This window comes from Talpa occidentalis, unplaced genomic scaffold (assembly GCF_014898055.3).
Source record: "Talpa occidentalis isolate TD23 unplaced genomic scaffold, MPIMG_talOcc4v2.1 talOcc4.3, whole genome shotgun sequence".
Lineage (NCBI taxonomy): Eukaryota > Metazoa > Chordata > Mammalia > Eulipotyphla > Talpidae > Talpa > Talpa occidentalis.
Window position 1 is genome coordinate 326,075 of NW_023603184.1, and position 21,415 is coordinate 347,489.

The 21,415-nt window shown below is 39.8% G+C and overlaps 3 protein-coding genes across 3 annotated transcripts; all 3 read left to right on the forward strand.

The window, feature by feature from the left end:
- Window positions 1-1,716: 1,716 nt before the first annotated feature.
- On the forward strand, window positions 1,717-2,757 carry LOC119254185 (olfactory receptor 5A1-like). Its single transcript, XM_037521306.1, has one exon. The coding sequence runs from the start codon at window positions 1,717-1,719 to the stop codon at window positions 2,755-2,757; it is 1,041 nt and encodes a 346-aa protein (XP_037377203.1).
- Window positions 2,758-11,401: 8,644 nt separating this feature from the next.
- On the forward strand, window positions 11,402-12,340 carry LOC119254186 (olfactory receptor 5AN1-like). The gene has a single exon (XM_037521308.1). It carries the CDS (start codon window positions 11,402-11,404, stop codon window positions 12,338-12,340), a length of 939 nt encoding a protein of 312 aa, XP_037377205.1.
- A 7,571-nt stretch (window positions 12,341-19,911) lies between these two features.
- Window positions 19,912-20,950, forward strand: LOC119254187 (olfactory receptor 1440-like). Its single transcript, XM_037521309.1, has 2 exons — window positions 19,912-20,545; window positions 20,637-20,950. The coding sequence occupies exons 1-2, from the start codon at window positions 19,912-19,914 to the stop codon at window positions 20,948-20,950; spliced, it is 948 nt and encodes a 315-aa protein (XP_037377206.1).
- Window positions 20,951-21,415: the final 465 nt, after the last annotated feature.

The window sequence follows — 21,415 nt, forward strand, 5'->3', positions numbered from 1 at the left end:
CAGTTTGCACTCCCACCAGCAGTGCAGGAGAGTTCCTTTCTCTCCACATCCTTGCCAACATTTGTTGTTGCTAGTTTTTTTTAATATGTGCAATTCTCAGTGGTGTGAGAAGGCATCTCATTGTAGTTTTGATTTGCATTTCCCTGATTGCAAGTGATGTTGAACATTTTTTCATATGCCTGGTGGCCATTTATATTTTCTCTTTGGAGAATCTTTTGTTTGTTTGTTTTTTTTTTTTTGGCTTTCTCAGGATTTTATTGAGCTGTTACATACAGAGCAGCAACCAGGGTGTTTTATGTGTTTTAATGGCAACAAACACATCCTAAAGTGTAAGCTGCCCCTTTGTATTTTCTTTCTGGTTGAGTTCCCAGATGAAGATGTACTATGTCGGGAGAGTTCTCATGACCTCTGGGGACAGGGACAGCTGCTGCCCCTCGGGCAGACACTCACTGCCGGGGCAAGAGTCATACATATACTTTGGCTCAGACATGCAGGTCTTCATTTTCTGTACTGACTCAGTGAAGAAGGACAAAAGAATTCTAGAACCTGCCTCAGTTTCCCAGTTCCCATGTCCACTGCCTAGATATCCTGACATTTATGAGCTTAAGTGACTGTCTTTTGTAGGCTAAGTCTTACACCTGGAGATGACAGTGGACTCCGTAGTGACTGAGAATCCAGTAAGACCATGCACAGGCACTTACAGTGGCTTTGCTGGTGGAGGGTCAGAGTTTCCAACAGATTTTTAAAAGTATCACGACTTCAGGGCCTCCCCAGTGGTGCAGCGGTTGAGCGCTGGGCTGCCAAGCTGCCCGCAGACTCTGCAGCACGGCTTCCATCCCCAGCCACCAGCGAGGGTCCCACATGGTGCGCAGACCTCTCCTGTCATGCCCGCTGCTCCTCTTAGCAGTGTACCTCGGTCCATCTGCCTGTTCTGTTCCCTGCTCTGGCTCTGGTGAATTCTCTCACCCTCTTGCACTTCTGAATGTACCCAGTGCTTGTATAAATAAATAAATAAATCTTAAAAAAAAATCACGACTTCATGAAGATCCAGAGTAACTCTTCTAGACTACATAAGTTATAAGTATCTCTGAATTAATTATGACAAACTGTAGCTTCAAGGATTGGAGACTAAAGCTCTACCAACTGTGTATTATCTAACTCCTCAGGAGGTTTCCTGGAGTCACTAGTTAAGTCATATCCATTTCCCAACCACTACTGGGCATGTGCCTCCTTCCATGACCCTGTTGTATATTCCCGTTTCCTTCCAGAGATTGTGACACAGGAAGACACTTACAAAATTGCCTGCACTCCCTCATTATACATTGTTTGAATATTTATTTTCAAGGTGATTTTAACAAGCACCGACTGAACATCCTCATTTTACACTGAGGCTTCACAGGATGCAGCATCTTCCCCAAGCACTGGTCACATGGGGCTGCCTAGTTAAAGTGACCATCTTCACCTGTGCAGATAGGACAGTGTCTCCCTAATTTGGTGTAATTCCCATTGCCATGTCATTGTAAATTCGAAAGGGACAGAAGGAATCAAGATATTTTGGTGGATAAAGCACTGATGATGCCTCACCACTGTGTCTTGTCCCATACAGAGAGTGAGAGTATTTATGCAGAGAACTATTGAACGTAATATTGGTGATTATACAAATAGGCAAGATTCACTAAAGGTAAATGAATCTTGTTTGTATATTTAATCAGTTGCATGAAAGAGAAAAATGAAGAGTACTGTTTTCTGGTTTTTGCCAATGAAACCATTTTCTCTTTCATCTATTCTCAGCACATGATGCCAAACTGGTCCACAGGAGGGGACAGGAACTTCACGTCTGTGACCATGTTTGTTCTCCTGGGAATCTCAGAAGATAAAGAGCTGCAGCTTAGTCTCTTTCCAGTCTTCCTGCTGATCTACCTGGTGACATTATTCTGGAACCTGGGTCTCATCATCCTAATCAGGATGGACTCCCACCTGCACACACCAATGTACCTTTTCCTCGGTGTCCTGTCGTTTATAGACATCTGTTACTCTTCTTCCATCAGCCCAAGGATGATTTCAGACTTCTTCAAAGATAAAAAAGCAATTTCCTTCATTGCCTGTGCCAGTCAGTGTTTTGTAGCTTCCTGGATGGGTCAGGCTGAGTGCTGCCTCTTGGCTGCTATGGCCTATGACAGATACGTGGCCATTGGCAAACCTCTCCAGTACTCATCCATCATGGCGCCTGGGCTCTGTTGGAAGATGGTTGCTGGGGCTCTTGGGTGTGGTTTACTTTGTAGCTTAGTTGAAGTAGTCACTGGCTTTGAGTTATACTATTGTGGGCCAAATGTCATCCAGAATTTCTTCTGTAACATAACTGAAATTATTAGTCTGTCTTGTTCTAATCCCTTCATCAGTCAAATGAGTCTTTTCTTGATAGTTTGTTTTGTTGTTGTAGGTTCTCTAGTTATTATTTTGTTATCCTATGGTTTCATTGCAGCTTCCATCTTGAAAATATCCTCCGTCAAAGGTAGTGCCAAGGCCTTCAACACCTGTGCCTCTCACCTGGCGGTTGTTACTCTCTTGTATGGCACAGCCCTCACTGTGTACATGCACCCTAGTTCTGGCCACTCCACGAAACAGAACAAGTTTCTTTCCGTGTTCTATGTTATCATTATCCCCATGTTAAATCCTTTTATCTATAGTCTGAGAAACAAGGATATCAAAGAAGCCCTCAGGAGGGTGATAAAGAGGGTTACACTTACACCTCAGTAAGAAAAATATTTTGTAATGTTACCTGAACAGTAAAAATAAAGCATAGGAAATTAAAACAAAAAATAATATGAAGCCAGGTTTTTCTACTCCTAATGGAAATCAGTGGTCACAATATGTAAGTGTCCTCTTGTAGATCATAAGAATATCTAATAGAGGTCAAAATGGCGTCCTGACTCCTGGTACCCTTATGGTTCGTGGTGTCCATGCAGGGATCTAGCTGAGCAGCAGCCCAATATGGCCAGCAGCTGAAAGCCAGTTTGCGTGGTTATACTCATGTAGATAAAGTGTGTGTTAGAGATCAGAGGTTCTACTTTATTTTGTATAAAGAGAAAGTAGAAGTGACTAAGATATCACAAAAAACTGTTCTCCTAATTTCTTTTCCCTAATTGTCATATATTTATTTTTTCATTAAAATGTAAAAGAATGTGGGCCTCGCCGGTGGCACAGCGGTTGAGCGCTGGGTTGCGAAGCTGCCCGCGGCCTCTGCAGCGACGGTTCAATCCCCGGCTGCTCCCCGGCTGCTCCCCGGCCACCGGAGGAGGGTCCCGCATGGCGCGCAGACCTCTCCTGCCGCCCGCTGCTCCCCTCAGCAGTGTACTTCGGTCCTTCTGCCTGCTCTGCTCCCCGCTCTGGCTCTGGTGAATTCTCTCACCCTCCCGCGCTTCTGACTGTACCCAGTGCTTGTATAAATAAATAAATAACTCTTTTAAAAAAATGTAAAAGAATGTGAATGTAATGACATTTAAAAATTGTGGAAATGAACACTTAATCCTGGAGATGGGGTGGTGGAGGACGAGCAACACGAGTCCGAGCACAGAGGCAGAAAGAATGGTCTTGTTTAATTCCCCCCCACAACGTATTTCCTCTGCATTATTCTTGAGTCACCTGTGAAGTGAATTGTGAAAAAGAGATGGGGAATGGACTGAAATGCATAAAATAAAGGTTCTAGAAATACAAAGGGGCTAAAAAGAAGCCAAATGCACAGGCGCACCTGCATCATGCTTCACCGCAGCTTCCTAGAGACACTGAGACTCAGAAGTGATGGCTGCCATGTTGTGTGTGCAGAGGCTGGACCTGAGAGCCTGAAATCCGAAACTCCCAGGATTCCAGGGCTTCAAGTTTGAACAAGAAGCAGAAGATTCAGCAGACTTGGGTGTGTCACAGAAATGTAGATTCCAACCAAGCGAGTTTATAGAAAATTGACAAGGGCACGTTTTCTCCAGACTAGCGTTCGTGGAGTGTCATACATATTACAATAACATACATCCAACGTTTAGACCTTATGTACTTCCATGTATTAATATGATTTCTTTATGTTATTCATGAAGTGAGAAATTATCTCCCTATACAGGTAGAACCCTGACTATTGAGTCCATGTTCTTCCCAGGTAGCAACAATCTGTCATAATCTCAGTAAGTGATGGCTTTGAAGTGTTGGCAGGTGGGATCGCAGACACTAATGCCAGTTGTAGTAAAAAGAATCTGTTCTTTAAGCTTCTGCCCAGCAAAAGAGACAATAACCAAAACAAGGAGAAACCCTACCCACTGGGAGAAGATTTTTGCACTCTACCCTAATGATAAAGCACTGATCACAAAAATCTACGAAGAGCTGAAGAGACTCAACAAAAACAAAGAAAATAATCCAGTCAAAAATGGGCAGAATAATTAAAAAGAAACTTCTCCAAAGAGGAAATGCAAATGGCTAACAGGCATATGAAAAATGTTCAACTTCACTTGTAATCAGGGAAATTCAAATCAAAACTACAATGAGATACCATCTCACACCAGTGAGAATGGCACATATTAAAAAAAACTAGCAACAACAAATGTTGGCAAGGGTGTGAGAAAAAAGAACTCTCCTGCACTGCTGATGGGAGTGCAAACTGGTCCAACCACTATGGAGAGCAGTTATGGAGATTCCTCAACCTACTAATAGAGCTTCCATATGATCCAGCAATTCCACTCCTAGGTATTTACCCAAAGGACACAGAAACATTAATTCCAAAGGGCACCTGCACCCCTATGTTTATAGCAGCCCTATTTACAATAGCTAAGCTTTGGAAACAACTCCTATGCCCCAAAACAGATGACTGGATCAAGAAGATGTAGTACATATACACCATGGAATATTAGCAATCAAAAAAGATAAACTCATGCAATTTGCAGCAACATGGATGGCGCTGGAAGGGATCATGTTCAGTGAAATAAGCCAGAAAGAAAAAGAAAAATACTGGATGGTCTCACTCATAGCAGGAGTTTAGAAAACCTAAATAAGAGACCAGGAAAAAGAATAACTATAATAAAGAAAAATTAAAATCAACAAACAACTATAAACTAGGGACACACTATGGGAATGGGGGGAGAGGAGGGATTGGGGTCAAAATAAGGGGGCTGGAATTGTACGGGGAATATAACCAAGATGAAAATGCATACATTGTGCAAAAATGAAAAATGATGTAAGAAATATATAAAAAATAAAAAAGCTAAAAAAAAAAGAATCTGTTCTTTAATTATCAGACCTGTGATTAGTAAACTCATCTCTAACACACTTCATAGATAGGGACCCTTATGTAGTCTACTTCAACACATTTTTCCTCACTTCTCCAATGAGAAGATATTTGCATCTTCCTCAAAAATGACAAAAAATTAAGTGAGAAGAGGCAAGAAAAAACCAGCCCAGAGCCTAGTATATAGTAATACGCAGTGAATGTTAACTTATGCAATCAGTGATCAGCCAATTTTATTATAATTTCTTACATGACAAGAGAAATCTTGGTAAAGTGCTTAAAAGAGAGAAAATAAGCAGCTTTGGAATGTCTACTCCAATTGGTACGTAATAGATAGTAAAAAGCCTTTACTCCCACTTCATTGCACAGGAGGCAGTCCTCCAGGAGGTGGGAGGAATTCAAGTTCATAGATGTGATCACAGGTGAAGATGTTACCACGGTTTTAAAACTATTACATACATGAAACTTTGACTTTTTGTCTGATCACTTTTTCTGCACCTTTCCTTCTATGGACTCTAGTTCACTAAACCTCCTGTCTTTCCATTTACTTTTGGTATGAATGTTAAGTTATCCTTATGCCAGAAGTCATTGGAATAAAACAACTAAGAGCTAAACAAATAAATTGAAGAAAAATGTCTAATGCTTTGGATTCATGTGGATTTCTCCTTGATGATCATCATATTAGACTTCATTTTTGATGAACAAAGAATCACATTACAAAGTCTTTATAAAGCTCTCTTTTGGCCACTTACATGTTTGCCTGAAATGGATATTTCTCTTTGCATTGAGAATATGTAAAGTAGCTTAACAGTCTGCCCAACTACCAAAAGAATGTAATACTGTGTCATTAATGATCATTCATTCTAATGCCTCTATGGACTGGTTGCAGGTTTGAACAGAGTAGAAATGATTTGGGATACACAGAAAACCACATTTTACCTAAATGTCCCAAATAAGTGCATTATTATGAGACATATTAGCAGAGATCATTAAACAGGATATTTTTGACACTAAGAGATTCAGGGGGTGGAGATTTTCTCAATTACAGTGGTGCCTGACACAGCCTCTTGACTCCCTAGATAGCCCTGACCCCTCTCCCACCCCCGGTCCCTATCACTGTACACAAGAATCAGTGGCCAGGATCACCTTCTAGAATGAGCCCTCAAAGTCTGCATTTGCTGAATTAAGTCCACATATGACTCAGCTGTAGGAAAGTCTTTGACAGGTTCTAAAGGAAATGAGAGACCACCATTCAAGAGAAAGTGTTACAAGTGATACAAGATAAGTTTTATCCAAAATAAAAAAGAAAATATAGGAGTCTTTGATAAATAAAAGGCGACCAAAAATAAGGCTAAATAAAAATGATAGAGTCTGGAACAGTTGAGCAAATGATGTGGCAATTCAAAGGTGCTCTGAGATTGATGACTGTATCTCTGATTTGACATGGTTTTCAGTGTAGAGAAGGGTTTGCCGTGGTAATTTCATCTCTTAGGCATCTTGGACACAAGCTCTGCAGTGGTTACCATCTAAAAGCTGAGACTTCCCTTTTCCTCAGTAACACCTGCCCATTGCAGAATATTTGAATACCGCCATCTTGCGTCCTACCGAGAGAACGTAAATTCTCTTCCACTTTGTCTCACTCACCTGCAAATACCAGCAGTCTCACTCACCTGCAAATACCAGCATTGCAGCTTCTCTACTTATGATTGTAATCATAAGTTGTGACCCTCTTCATGAATTGTGTATTCCTGATTGCCACAACTTCCTCACTCATACACAGAGAATAATGCCACTGCCCAGGGCAGCTATGATCCTTTTACAGGTCAGGGGGTTAAGGAAACATATAAGGTAGCTATCTAAAATGATGTGGTTAGATATCTGTTTTATAAACAGGGAAGTGTGCACCATGTAATTCATTATCCTTTATTTTATCAGCTAGCTATGTCATTTAGGGCAAATATCTCAGCTATACTCAACTCATACTAGCTTGGATATAGGGGATATGGAATCAGGATATTGGTAGGTTTTTTCAGCTCTAATGTTCAAACTTTGTTCAAAGAAAAACTATGATCATGAGTTCATAATAAGATCGTGGGGATGTAGGGAAATGAATCTGAAGGGACATGGCTAAATGGGGCATGGAATTAGCTGGAGCAATTGCTCCATGCCAACCATGACTACAGAGAGCAAATACCTGGAGAGTTTTCTGCCTCTAATTGCCTTTTCTACTTTCACCTCCATCTTTAACAACACATTTAAGACTATTCTCCATTTGAGGACTTATATCTTGTGTGAAGGACAGCATATTTCATGGCCAAGTGCACGCACCTTGGGGTGCAATTGTATCAACCTAGAAAATATCTTTGGAAAAGAGGGACACAACCCAACCTTTGCCAAGAACTCTGTCTTCCTGGGGAATCGGGGTCAAGGTTAGAAGTCAAGATTAGAGACAAAATGTGGGTTTTGTTCTCTCTCTAGCTGTGCCTAGCTGTGTGATTCTTCCTTTAGGACCTGTGTGGAGCAAGGTCTGTGATACTTAGTCTCTTACATTCTTGAACTCTTCTCCCCCTCACTTCTACACCCTCTACTTAGAACTCTCCCATGGCTCTCTTTGTCCTTAGGTAGATTCTCTGACATTCAGTGAAAATAATTGTCTTTAACTTCAAGTCAATTATTACCTGGGGTAAGGGATTGATGCGGTTTCTAGTTTTACCATTTCTTAAGAATGTGACCTTGAATCTTCTTACCTTCTGGGAAGATAATCTAGAATCTAAGGAGACAATGTCTATAAAGACTAACACATTACAGAAGTTAATACTTATGTACTGAATCATCAAAAATAGTATGCTGAATTTCAGAGGAATTAACCAAGATCAAAATGTACTTGTCTTTGTTTCCCAACTTTATCCACCCAAGGACCCTTTTCTTTTCACTCAGTCCTTTGAAAATTCTGTGTTTAGGTACTAGTAATTAATTTTATCTCCTTTAATGTATAACTGTGATTCTTGATGCTTGAGTGGCAAAAGACATAGTGGTCACTACATCATCATATATCAAAGTGCCTATGTACAATCTGTTGACCTTTGGCCATACTTCAAGTCATTCTCTATTGTCATCTTTGGACATCCTGGGGGTCTGGGGATGCTAGTGTGGATGACACAGATGTCAGAGATACCCTACTCTGCACAAAGGTGACATTTTAAAATATTTAAATTTATCTTTCTCTTTAACCTTTGCAAACTGGGGATATAGAAAATACATGGAAAACTTAAAAGAGCAAGTATATTTGTATTTTTCCTTTTCTTCTATCTTACTGAATTTTAACGGTGTAAGTTTTTATGATAAATTTTATCATCAGTAAAACAATACACAGCACCTCTTTGTTTCCCTGGACATGATGGGTTACATGTTCTATAGGAGTTATGGCTGCCTATGTTACCAGAATGTAATAAGAAAGTGAAGACATGTAATAGAACTGATTGAGCAAAGCCTGATTTATTTTAGTAAATTAATCAATTGTGTTGGTATTTTCTAGGATGTTGTAGATGAGACTTTATATGTTCAAAAAACTTTATCAAATCTAATTCATCTTGGATAACATAGCTGACAAATTGTATTGGCAACCCTTGAAGAGTTGGAAACAGAAAGTTTCCAAGCTTTTATAATGATATTACAAATGAAACAAATTTTAGATATTTTTCATTTCCTATCTGAAACTAGGTGAAAGAAACATTAACTAATGCATTCAACATATATTTATTGGACTATATAAACATTAGTATGGAAGATGCTTATCATGAAGTAGTAAAACTTCTCTAATCCATAATTGGTGGTAGGGAATGTAAAATATGGCATCAGCAATGGGAAATAACAGAATAATACAAGATATAAATAAACACAATCATTTATAAACAATATTCAATTTTAATTTTATTCATGTTTTAATTGTGGTAATATTGGGATACCCTCATCAGCTTTTACCACCATAGTTCACCAACCATGAACTCACCCATTTTCCCCATCACAGTCCATTGTGCTTCCTTCTCTCTTTGTTCTTACCCCTTTGCAGCTTTACTAAATTTGTTGATTAAATCTAACAGTATTTGGTGGAGTCTTTCGGATTTTTATATGTAAGATTATGTCATCTACAAATAGAGCACTTTCAGTTCTTTCTTTCCAATTCTATGTCCTTTTCCTCCTTGTCTTGACTGCCCCAAAGACTTTTAGTACTATATTGAACAAGAATGGTGAGAGTGGTCACTTTTGTTTTGTCACTCATCTTAAAGGAAAAGCTTTCAACCACTCACCATTGACTCTGAGTTAGTAGGGACTTGTCATCCATGGCCTTTATTATGTTAAGTTCCTTTAATACCTAATTTATTGAGTTTTTGTCATGAATGGATGTTGAATTTTGTCAAGTGCTTTTTGTGTAGCTATTGAGAAGAGTATATAATTTTATAGTTATATCTTATATTTCATTCTATTAATGTGATTGGTCAAATTTATTTAGTTTTGTATATTGAGCCACCCTTGCAGACTAAAGTGAAGCCCATTTGATCATGGTGTAGTATCCTTTTTTATGTGATGCTGAATTCAGTTTGCTAGTATTTTGTTAGAATATTTTTTGTTGGAATAAATTTTTTTTTCAAAATTTATTAATTTGTTAGTCATTTTCCTAACTACAGAATTTTGAGAGTACAACTTCACATCTCCTTATGTACTTATGCTTTACTATATAAAGCAGCAGGTATCTACTGAACCACCAGAGGTCTTTAAAAAATCTGTTATTGAAATCAATGACCTCTACATTATTTATACTACTGGTAGAATTTTATCATTAAAAAAAACATTTAATTTCTTCTTTCTTTCTTTCTTTCTTTCTTTCTTTCTTTCTTTCTTTCTTTCTTTCTTTCTTTCTTTCTTTCTTTCTTTCTTTCTTTCTTTCTTTCTTTCTTTCTTTCTTTCTTTCTTTCTTTCTTTCTTTCATACACTTTTTACATCATTTTTCATTTTTGCACAATATATGCATTTTCATCTTGGTTATAGTCCCCATACAATTTCTACCCCCCTTATTTCAATCCCTCCTCCTATCCCTTAGTGTGTTTCTGTTTTATAACTGCTTGGTTTTTTTTTAAGATTTAATTATTTATTTATACAAGCACTGGGTACAGTCAGAGGTGCAGGAGGGTGAGAGAATTCACCAGAGCCTGAGAGGAAAACAGAACAGGCAGACTGACAAAATACACTGCTGAGAGGAGCAGCGGGCACAGCAGGAGAAGTCTATCGTGCCATGTGGGACCATCGCCGGCAGCCGGTGATCGAACCAGCGCTACAGAGGCTGTGGGCAGCTTTGCAGGCCCGCGCTCAACCGCTGCGCCACCAGGGGAGGCCCTAAAGTTGCTTGCTAATTTTGATTTTCACTTTATTATGATGAGTCTTTTTCCTGGTCCCTTATTTAGGTTTTCTAAATTCCTGCTATGAATAAGATCATCTAGTATATTTCTTTTTCTTTCTGCCTTATTTCACTGAGCATGATCCCTTTCAGCTCCATCCATGTTGCTGCAAATTGCATGAGTTTATCTTTTTGATGGCTGAGTAATATCTCATTGTATATGCACCACATCCTCTTGATCCAATCATCTGTTTTTGGGCATTTGGGTGTTTCCATAGCTTACCTATTGTGAATAGTGCTGCTATAAACATAGGGGTGCAGGTGTCCGTTTGAGTTAATGTTTCCGTGTCCTTTGGGTAAATACCTAGGAATGGAATTTCTGAACCATATGGAAGTTCCATCTTTAGCAGGTTGAGGAATCTCCACACAGCTCTCCATAGTGGTTGGACCATTTTGCACTTTTTCTCCACATAACAACATTTAATTTTAAAAGTTTTTAATTTTAAATTTTTAATATTCATGAGCCTTCATGAAATAATTGAGAATCTGAAGCACCAAGAAAGAACTTGGGAATTCATGACAAAAAACTAGGGTCTTCCCATCAGGACAGTGAAGCATTTCCCCTTTACTAAAATAGTATTCAATGGAGGGAAAAATGGCACCCATGAGAATTGTAATGCTATCACTTTACCTGAATTAGTGGTGCATTATCTTGCCTCTTTTCTGATTTTAGGAACACCAAGCCAATGTTTGGAGTAAGGAATATTACAGAAATCACCCACTTCATCCTCTTGGGATTCTCAGATTTTCCCAGAATCATAGCAGTGCTCTTTACTGTTTTCCTGTTAACCTACATCACCACTCTCACTTGGAACCTGTGCCTCATGGTCTTAATCAAGATGGATTCCCATCTGCACACACCCATGTACTTCTTCCTCAGTAATCTGTCCTTCATAGATATTTGCTATGTGACCTCCACAGCCCCCGAGATGCTCTCCAACTTCTTTCAGGAGCAGCAAACTATCACCGTCATGGGTTGTGCTGTTCAGTACTTCATCTTTTCAACCATGGGACTCAGTGAGTCTTGCCTCATGACAGCTATGGCTTATGATCGATATGCTGCCATTTGTAATCCACTTCTCTATTCATCAATCATGTCACCCACCCTCTGTGTTCGTATGGTGCTTATGTCCTTTATGGCTGCACTCTCTGGTTCTATATCTCAGTTGATTGCCATATATCAGCTGCACTTTTGTGGACCTAATATCATCAACCACTTCTTCTGTGACATGTCCCAACTGTTAGTCCTGTCCTGCACTAACACTTTCTTTGTACAACTCATGATGGCTATTTTAACAACAATCTATGGGATAATAAATGCCCTCCTTATCATGATATCTTATGGCTACATTGCCACCTCCATTATGAAGATCACTTCAGCTAAAGGCAGATCCAAAGCCTTCAACACCTGTGCTTCTCACCTGACAGCAGTGACCCTCTTCTACACCTCAGGTGTCTTTGTCTATTTGAGTTCCAGCTTTGGTAGTTCCTCCAGTTTTGACAGATTTGCATCAGTTTTGTACACTATAGTGATTCCTATGTTGAATCCTTTGATTTATAGTCTGAGGAACAAAGAAATCAAAGATGCCTTGAAGAGGTTGCCAAAAAAGAGAGAGCATTTTTGAAATCACAGGTTTTGAGATTTCTGTCAGATTTGCCCTGTCAGAATCCTTTACCTAAAACAACATGCACATGAGTGGACTATGACAAATTTCATCTGTCTTTAGTCAAATAAAAAACTGTTTAACACAGATAATATGTCAAAATGGACCAACGGCTGAGTCGAAACCACGCACACTTCTTTTAATTCCTTGGGCTACATTACTTTAAACCTACATGAGGAGTAGATTTATTATTTATTAAAGAGATTTATTATTTAAATTTCTTACTAAGCTTTTGTCAAACATCAAGGTTTAGAGCTTGTTGCTTCTTTTTGATTTTAGTATTAAGTCCAGTTTAACCTCAGACCCCTCACCTTACAGGTACCCGACAGATGCCCCAAAAAGTAGAAATCTACTCCTAAATATTTTGGTGTAACACAATCCAGACATGGATTGTTCTGTTTATGACCAGAGTTGTAGTGAACTGATAGAGGAAATGTACTTTTGGACAGAAACAAAGCTATATAGTGAGTTCTTTATATATTTTGGAAATTAACCTCTTGTTAGACATGAGATGAGTAAATATCTTCTTCTTGTCCATGAGATCTGTTAGCTCATCTTTTCATTTTCATTGTTTTTAGATAGTTTTTATTTGTCCTTCAATTTCTGTGTTGACCCAAGAGCTATTCAGAAGCATTTTTTTTTTTTTTTGGTCTCCACCTGTTTGCTTTTTCCCTGGGTTTTTTTTTTTGGGTGTTTGTTTTCTAACTTTAGCTTTTCTGTGTTCAAAAAAGATGCTTAATTATTGGTATGTACATGGACTTATTTCTGGCTCTAAAATTTGAAAAGAAAACCTGGAACTTGATTCAGTTGGGTGCTAGAGACAGGTGAGCACTTTGGGTTAAGGGCCAGGTTCTGGAGTAAAGCTGCTTCACTTTGAGTCCTGACTCAGACATCACTAATGAGGTAAACTTGGACAAGTCACTGAACCTCAACAGAAATGAGCACAATAGTATCTGTCACCCAGGCTATTGTGAGCATTCTGTTGACATATGTGAATACCAAATTTTATACCCCAAGTACTCAGAGGAGTGTGTATCCACAGCAGGCACCTTGGGCAGGGTGCTAGGGTCATTTTAATTGGATCATGAGGGACCCATAAAAATATTAAGAAATGGGACCAATTGAGAAAATTCCCCACTAGTTTCCTTCTTCCAGCACTCTTGAGACTAATCAATGGAAAATGTTATCTTCTGTTAATTAATGCTTCTTTCTCCTCAATGGACTCTGAGGAAGAATTTCTGCACCTCCCTAGTTGGAAGCACTCTCTTGAAAGGACTTTACGTTTTCCTGAGTACCCAGGGCAAGGTTGCAATGCAGAAACAAGGAAAGGAAGCTGGTGGGTAGCACCCCAGATTTGTGATGAATTTCTGGGTAAGCAATATCCTAGAAAAGTAATAGGCACTTTCTAAGATTTCAACCTATTCCTTCTCATCAGCCAATATGGTACATTGAAACCTCTTTCCTCCCTACTTTACAGGATGCAAAAAGAGATGACATTTGGTAAGAAGTGGTAAATGGAACTCAGTAACCCCAATATCCTCTCTAACCTGGTTCAGAAGGAAGGCAGTTAGCAGAGAACCCAGATTTCTGACCTCCAGTACTGGGAGATAATGTCTATTGTTTCAAGCTGTTGGGCATGTGCTTTGTTATGAAACAACAGAAAACTAATATCATTGTATCATGTAATATCATCATTGCAGCATCTGTAAACTATTTCCACAGAACTTTGCAGCTAATATCCTGGTGAACATAATCATTTTTTTCATGTTTCTTGGTAGAAATGTCATATTCAAATCAGGAAATAGTCACCAAGCTTCCATTTGATGCCAAACACTGTGTTAGGCTATGGGAACATGAATGAATAAGAAGTTAAATGTAAGAGACCTCAAATAGAAGTAATACAAGGAGACACATATTATCTGAGTCGAAAAGTGATGGAAACCACGAAGAGCAACAAGTACAAACTATGAGAGTTCACAAGAGGGAGAAACCATATCCAATTGAGGGCATCTAGAGCAGTTTCCTTAGGATGACTGTGGGGAAAGTGATATGGAAAAACAAGAGGTCAAGGAAGTATTTTGTACATCAGTGAATGTCTTTGTAGGGTTGGAGGCCATGTTTAAACAGCTGATGCCAGCAACCCAAGTGTGGAAATATTACTGTACAAAGAAAAAAATGGTCAGTGGTGGTGGAAGAACCCCTTTGAGCCAAGGTGACAGACTCATGAACTTGGGAGAGTCTGAGGAGCAAGAAGTCATACAAGCCAAGAACAGATTTACTAAGAGTGGCAGAGTAGAAAAACAGGAAGTTTTGGTAAAGGGAAATTTTAAAGCTCAACATTTTAGAACTAAGCAGCAGTTTCCCACTTATGGTGAGTGGTAAGGTCTGAGATGTTGTTGCCAAATCCCATGACCTGGGTGGGGAGGGGGGTGCCCAGAACCTTCCACTGGGAAGGGGAAAGGTCAAGACATTGTGCAACCAGGGAATGTGGAAGATCATTAACCAGAAAGGTTCTGACTTTTCTTTCCAGTTGCCCCAAAACATCAAAGACGAAACAAGTATTGACTTGAAAGGCAGATAGAAAATTGAAATCATCATTTCAGTGAAGTCAATACAGAAATATTTCCTGCATTGTTAACCTTGCAATTTGGTCTAGAGGAGAGTAAAAAATGGATGAGCGATAGGTCACTCTGAGTAATGTGTGGGTGCTGTTAAACTGATCACCAACTCATCAGTGGCCAACAGGTGAAGAGTAATTTCTTGGGATCTCAATCAAAGATAAAATAAATAAGCTATGCAGAGAGGCAACTCTTGAGTACCCCTTGCTCCATTCCCCACCCCCACTGTTCTATCTGCCACAGCTTTTTACAGCTAATATCCTGGTGAAGATATTCATTTTTTTCATGTTTCTTTGTAGAAATGTTATCATATTTTATTGCTACTAAGCTATTTCCCAACTGGCTGTGTCAGCTTGGGCCAGTTCCTTACACCTCTAGTTCAAATTACTTACCTGGAAAATAAACATATGATGTGGAAATATTCCTAAGACATTTCCAGCTCAATTGCCCACAAGTTTGTTAAAACAAAATCTATAACCTTGAGAATATGCCAGGACTATGGGGAAAGGCCCAGAGGGGACAAGGCTAATGGGGCAGATTAGCTGTGACCAAAGCTCCGTGGAGCATGACCCCAGAGAGCAGGTGCCTGGAGGCGTCCTCCACCTAATTGTCTTTCTCCCTTGCTCTTCTGCCCTTGATAATAAATATTAGAGGACTCCCCACTTGTGGGCATCTCTCTTGCTGTCAGTGAACAACCTGTTTCATGGCTCACAGCTCCTATTCTGAAGTCAACTGGGTCCATCCTGGAACATTTTCAGGAAAGAAATACACTATTTCCATCCCTGGCAAGAAGTGTGTATTCCTGAGGGATCTTGGTCAAGGTGAAAAGCAAGATTTAGAAATAAGAGAGGACTGTGTGCTGTCTCCACAGCTGTGTATGGCACCTAGCAGGGACTGTGGGGAGCAAGGAGTATGACACTTGGTCACTTGTGTTCTTCAGCACTGCCCTCTCCTTCCCTTTCCTGCCCCCCATGGTGGTGTCTTCCTGTGGAATGTTCCCTCATCCAAATTCCCTGACCTCAGAGACAAGAATGATGTCAGGTATTACTGTGGGGTTAGGGTTGATGATGAGATATAGTTCTGTAATTTTCAATGACTTAATACTGAACTTTGTCACCTTGTGGTTTTCTATACATGAACTGGAAATAATGTTTTATCTAGAATCAGTTGAGTTTGTTTCTGTAAAGATGGAAACATTGCAAACATTAATAATTGCATTCTGAACAATGATATACTGAATTCAGGGGGAATTTCCTACTGTCAAGGCAGGCTTCTCTATGGAAAGCTTCTTTCTTACCATGGACAACCCTCTTTGCATTGGTTATTCCCTTAATGAATCTGCTTGATAATAATAATAACTTAATTTCCTTTTCAATACATGGCTTCAATTCTGAGTAGCAAGAGAGGAACTGGTCCCTACATAAGGGACAGCCAAAGCTCATGTACAGCATCTTTGGTCTTTGGAAAGACCAATGAGGGCCCCCACTGTAAAACCCGGTTGTATTGATCTTGCCAGGTTTTCAATATTTCTTATACCTCATTGTTGTTTTTCATTGCACCACATCCTGACTTTTCATCTACTCATACACTTATCATGACTAAGGTTGTAATTTCGGGTAGGGTATTTTGTTGGCTAGATTGACAGTGTGAAATTTCATTAAGATTTATATCAGTCAACAATTCTTCACAATTTTCTTTGTAAAATTCATCAAAGAGATGAATATATTCACATATTTTTCATCCAGCTGCCCAAATTTTTAGAAGGTAAAATTTCTCATGATTAACTGAATCAGTTCACAAAACACACTGTCATTTTGCAGAGATGGGCCACTCATACACATTTAGTTATGGCTTCCTCTGTTACCAGGAGGTAATAAATGAAAGCAATGCGGTCCCAATGATTGGTCAAAACTTGACATTGTACTATGGGATGTGCATTTTCCTTAAAAATGAATCCAGTGCAGGGCCTCCCTGCTGGCGCAGTGGTTGAGCACTGCCCGCAGCCTCTGCAGCGCTGGTTCAAATCCCGGCCGCCGGGCGAGGTTCCCACATGGCGTCTAACCTCCCCTGCCACCCGCTGCTCCTCTCAGCAGTGGACTTTGTTGGTCTGCCTGTTCTCTGTTCTGCTCTCTGTTCTGACTCTGGTGAATTCTCTCACCCTCCCAAGCTTCTGACTGTACCCAGTGCTTGTATATATATATATATAATGAATGAATCCAGTACAATAGGAACATAACATTTACTGTAGGAGGTTTTTAAGGACAAGGCAGCCTGGTCAGTGGGTTGTGTAATCATTCCTGTGCTGGTTGGTCCTGGTATAAGTGAGAAGCAGCCACAGTAAGTGGAAGTGGGGAACCTAACTCAAGGAAATGAAATAGACAATAATTAATGATGTTATTAGTAACATTTATTGAGGTATTTGTGTTCACCAAGAACTGCTCGAAGACCTTCTTGGTTACCTCTCATTTCCTAATGCAATGATAGTTTTCAGGTATTTATTAACTTTACAAGTGAGGAAGGTGATATGCTGAGATAAATAATCTTCATACTTTTTATATAGATAAAATGACAAAGTACAACTTGGAGCCCAACTCTCACATTTGAGTGACTGTATTTTAAAACACTGTATTTTACACCAGTGTTTGTGTGGGGATTTTTTTTATTTTTATATTCCCTAGACAATTGCAACCCCAATTTTGACCCAAATCCCTCCTTCCCTCCTCTCCCCAAGAGTGTCTCTGGTTCATAATTGTTTTTTGATTTTGAATTTTTCCTATCTTGTAGTTATTCTTTCTCCTGGTCCATATTTAAGTTTTCTAGATTCCTGCTATGAGTGAGAAAAAATACCATCTGGTATTTTTCTTTTTCTTTCTGGCTTATTTCGCTGAGCATGACCCTTCCAGCGCCATTCACGTTGCTGCAAATTACATGTGTTAATCTTTTTTGAATGCTGAGTAATATTCCATGGTGTACCTGTACCACATCTTCTTGATCCACTCATCTATTTTTGGGCATTTGGGTTGTTTCCAAAGCTTAGCTATTGTAAACAGTGCTGCTATAAACATAGGGGTGCAGGTGCTCTTTGGAATGGATGTTTCTGTGTCCTTTGGGTAAATACCTAGTAGTGGAATTGCTGGATCATATGGAAGCTCTATCTTTAGTAGGTTGAGGAATATCCATAACCGCTCTCCATAGTGGTTGGACCAGTTTGCACTCCCACCAGCAGTGCAGGAGAGTTCCTTTCTCTCCACATCCTCGCCAACATTTGTTGTTGTTAGTTTTTTTAATATGTGCCATTCTCACTGGTGTGAGATGGCATCTCATTGTAGTTTTGATTTGCATTTCCCTGATTGCAAGTGATGTTGAACATTTTTTCATATGCCTGGTGGCCATTTGTATTTTCTCTTTGGAGAATTGTTTGCTTGTTTGTTTGTTTGTTTGTTTGTTTTTTGGCTTTCTTGGGCTTTTATTGAGCTGTTACATATAGAGCAGCAACCAGGGTGTTTTATGTGTTTTAATGGCAACAAACACATCCTAAAGTGTAAGCTGCCCCTTTGTATTTTCTTTCTGGTTGAGTTCCCAGATGAAGATGTACTATGTTGGGAGTGTTCTCATGACATCTGGGGACAAGGATAGTTGCTGCCCCTTGGGTAGACACTCACTGCCGGGGCAAGAGTCATATACTTTGGCTCAGACATGCAGGTCTTCATTTTCTGTACTGACTCAGTGAAGAAGGACAAAAGAATTCTAGAACCTGCCTCAGTTTCCCAGTTCCCATGTCCACTGCCTAGATATCCTGACATTTATGAGCTTAAGTGACTGTCTTTTGTAGGCTGAGTCTTACACCTGGAGATGACAATGGACTCCGTAGTGACTGAGAATCCAGTAAGACCATGCACAGGCGCTGACGGTGGCTTTGCCGGTGGAGGGTCAGATTTTTAAAAGTATCACTACTTCAGGAACTCTCCGGTGGCACAGCGGTTGAGCGCTGGGCTGCCAAGCTGCCTGCAGCCTCTGCAGCACCGCTTCCATCCCCAGCCGCCGGCAAGGGTCCCACATGGTGCCCAGACCTCTCCTGTCATGCCTGCTTCTCCTCTTAACAGTGTACTTCGGTCCTTCTGCCTGTTCTGTTCCCTGCTCTGGCTCTGGTGAATTCTCTCACCCTCCTACACTTCTGACTGTACCCAGTGCTTGTATAAATAAATAAATAAATCTTAAAAAAAAAGTATCACGACTTCATAAAGATACAGATAACGCTTCTAGACTACATAAGTTATAAGTATCCCTGAATTAATTATGACAAACTGTAGCTTCAAGGATTGGAGACTAAAGCTCTACCAACTGTGTATTATCTAACTCCTCAGGAGGTTTCCTGGAGTCACTAGTTAAGTCATATCCATTTCCCAACCACTACTGGGCATGTGCCTCCTTCCACGACCCTGTTGCAGATTCCTGTTTCTTTCCAGAGCTTGTGACACAGGAAGACACTTACAAAATCGCCTGCACTCCCTTGTTATACATTGTTTGAATATTTATTCTCAAGGTGATTTTAACAAGCACCGACTGAACATCCTCATTTTACACTGAGGCTTCACAGGATGCAGCATCTTCCCCAAGCACTGGTCACATGGGGCTGCCTAGTTAAAGTGACCATCTTCACCTGTGCAGATAGGACAGTTTCTCCCTAATTTGGTGTAATTCCCATTGCCATGTCATTGTAAATTCGAAAGGGACAGAAGGAATCAAGATATTTTGGTGGATAAAGCACTGATGATGCCTCACCACTGTGTTTTGTCCCATACAGAGAGTGAGAGTATTTATGCAGAGAACTATTGAACGTAATATTGGTGATTATGCATATAGGCAAGATTCACTAAAGGTAAATGAATCTTGTTTGTATATTTAATAAGTTGCATGAAAGAGAAAAATGAAGAGTACTGTTTTCTGGTTTTTGCCAATGAAACCATTTTCTCTTTCATCTATTCTCAGCACATGATGCCAAACTGGTCCACAGGAGGGGACAGGAACCTCACGTCTGTGACCATGTTTGTTCTCCTGGGAATCTCAGAAGATAAAGAGCTGCAGCTTAGTCTCTTTCCAGTCTTCCTGCTGATCTACCTGGTGACATTATTTTGGAACCTGGGTCTCATCATCCTAATCAGGATGGACTCCCACCTGCACACACCAATGTACCTTTTCCTTGGTGTCCTGTCGTTTATAGACGTCTGTTACTCTTCTTCCATCAGCCCAAGGAGGATTTCAGACTTCTTCAAAGATAAAAAAGCCATTTCCTTCATTGCCTGTGCCAGTCAGTGTTTTGTAGCTTCCTGGATGGGTCAGGCTGAGAGCTGCCTCTTGGCTGCCATGGCCTCTGACAGATATGTGGCCATTGGCAAACCTCTCCAGTACTCATCCATCATGGAGCCTGGGCTCTGTTGGAAGATGATTGCTGGGGCTCTTGGGTGTGGTTTACTTTGTAGCTTAGTTGAAGTAGTCACTGGCTTTGAGTTATACTATTGTGGGCCAAGTGTCATCCAGAATTTCTTCTGTAACATAACTGAAATTATTAGTCTGTCTTGTTCTAATCCTTTCATCAGTCAAATGAGTCTTTTCTTGATTAGTTTGTTTTGTTGTTGTAGGTTCTCTGGTTATTATTTTGTTATCCTATGGTTTCATTGCAGCTTCCATCTTGAAAATATCCTCCGTCAAAGGTAGTGCCAAGGCCTTCAACACCTGTGCCTCCCACCTGGTGGTTGTTACTCTCTTGTATGGCACAGCCCTCACTGAGTACATGCATCCTAGTTCTGGCCACTCCAAGAAACAGAACAAGTTTCTTTCCGTTTTCTATGTTATCATCCCCATGTTAAATCCTTTTATCTATAGTCTGAGGAACAAGGATATCAAAGAAGCCCTCAGGAGGGTGATAAAGAGTGTTACACTTACACCTCAGTAAGAAAAATATTTTGTAATGTTACCTGAACAGTAAAAAGAAAACATAGGAAATTAAAACAAAAAATAATATGAAGCCAGGTTTCTGTACTCCTAATGGAAATCAGTGGTCACAATATGTAAGTGTTCTCTTGAAGATCATAAGAATATCTAATAGAGAAGGTCAAAATGGCGTCCTGATTCCTTGTGCCCTATGGTTCATGGTGTCCATGCAGGGATGAGGCTGAGCAGTAGCTCCAATATGGCGGGCAGCTGAAAGCCAGTTTGCATGATTAGATTCATGTAGATAAAGTGTGTGTTAGAGATCAGAGGTTCTACTTTATTTTGTATGATGAGAAACGAGAAGAAACTAAGATATCACACAAACTGTTCTTCTCGAATTTCTTTTACCTAGTTGTCATATATTTATATTTTCATTAAAATGTAAAAGAATGTGTAAGTAATGACATTTAAAAATTGTGGAAAAAGG

Coding starts and splice junctions, on each gene's coding strand:
- LOC119254186 (XM_037521308.1), top strand. CDS start 11,402: ATGTTTGGAGTAAGGAATATTACAGAAATCACCCACTTCATCCTCTTG.
- LOC119254187 (XM_037521309.1), top strand. CDS start 19,912: ATGAAAGAGAAAAATGAAGAGTACTGTTTTCTGGTTTTTGCCAATGAA. Junction 20,546..20,636: donor TGTCATCCAGAATTTCTTCT/GTAACATAACTG, acceptor TTGTTGTTGTAG/GTTCTCTGGTTATTATTTTG.
- LOC119254185 (XM_037521306.1), top strand. CDS start 1,717: ATGAAAGAGAAAAATGAAGAGTACTGTTTTCTGGTTTTTGCCAATGAA.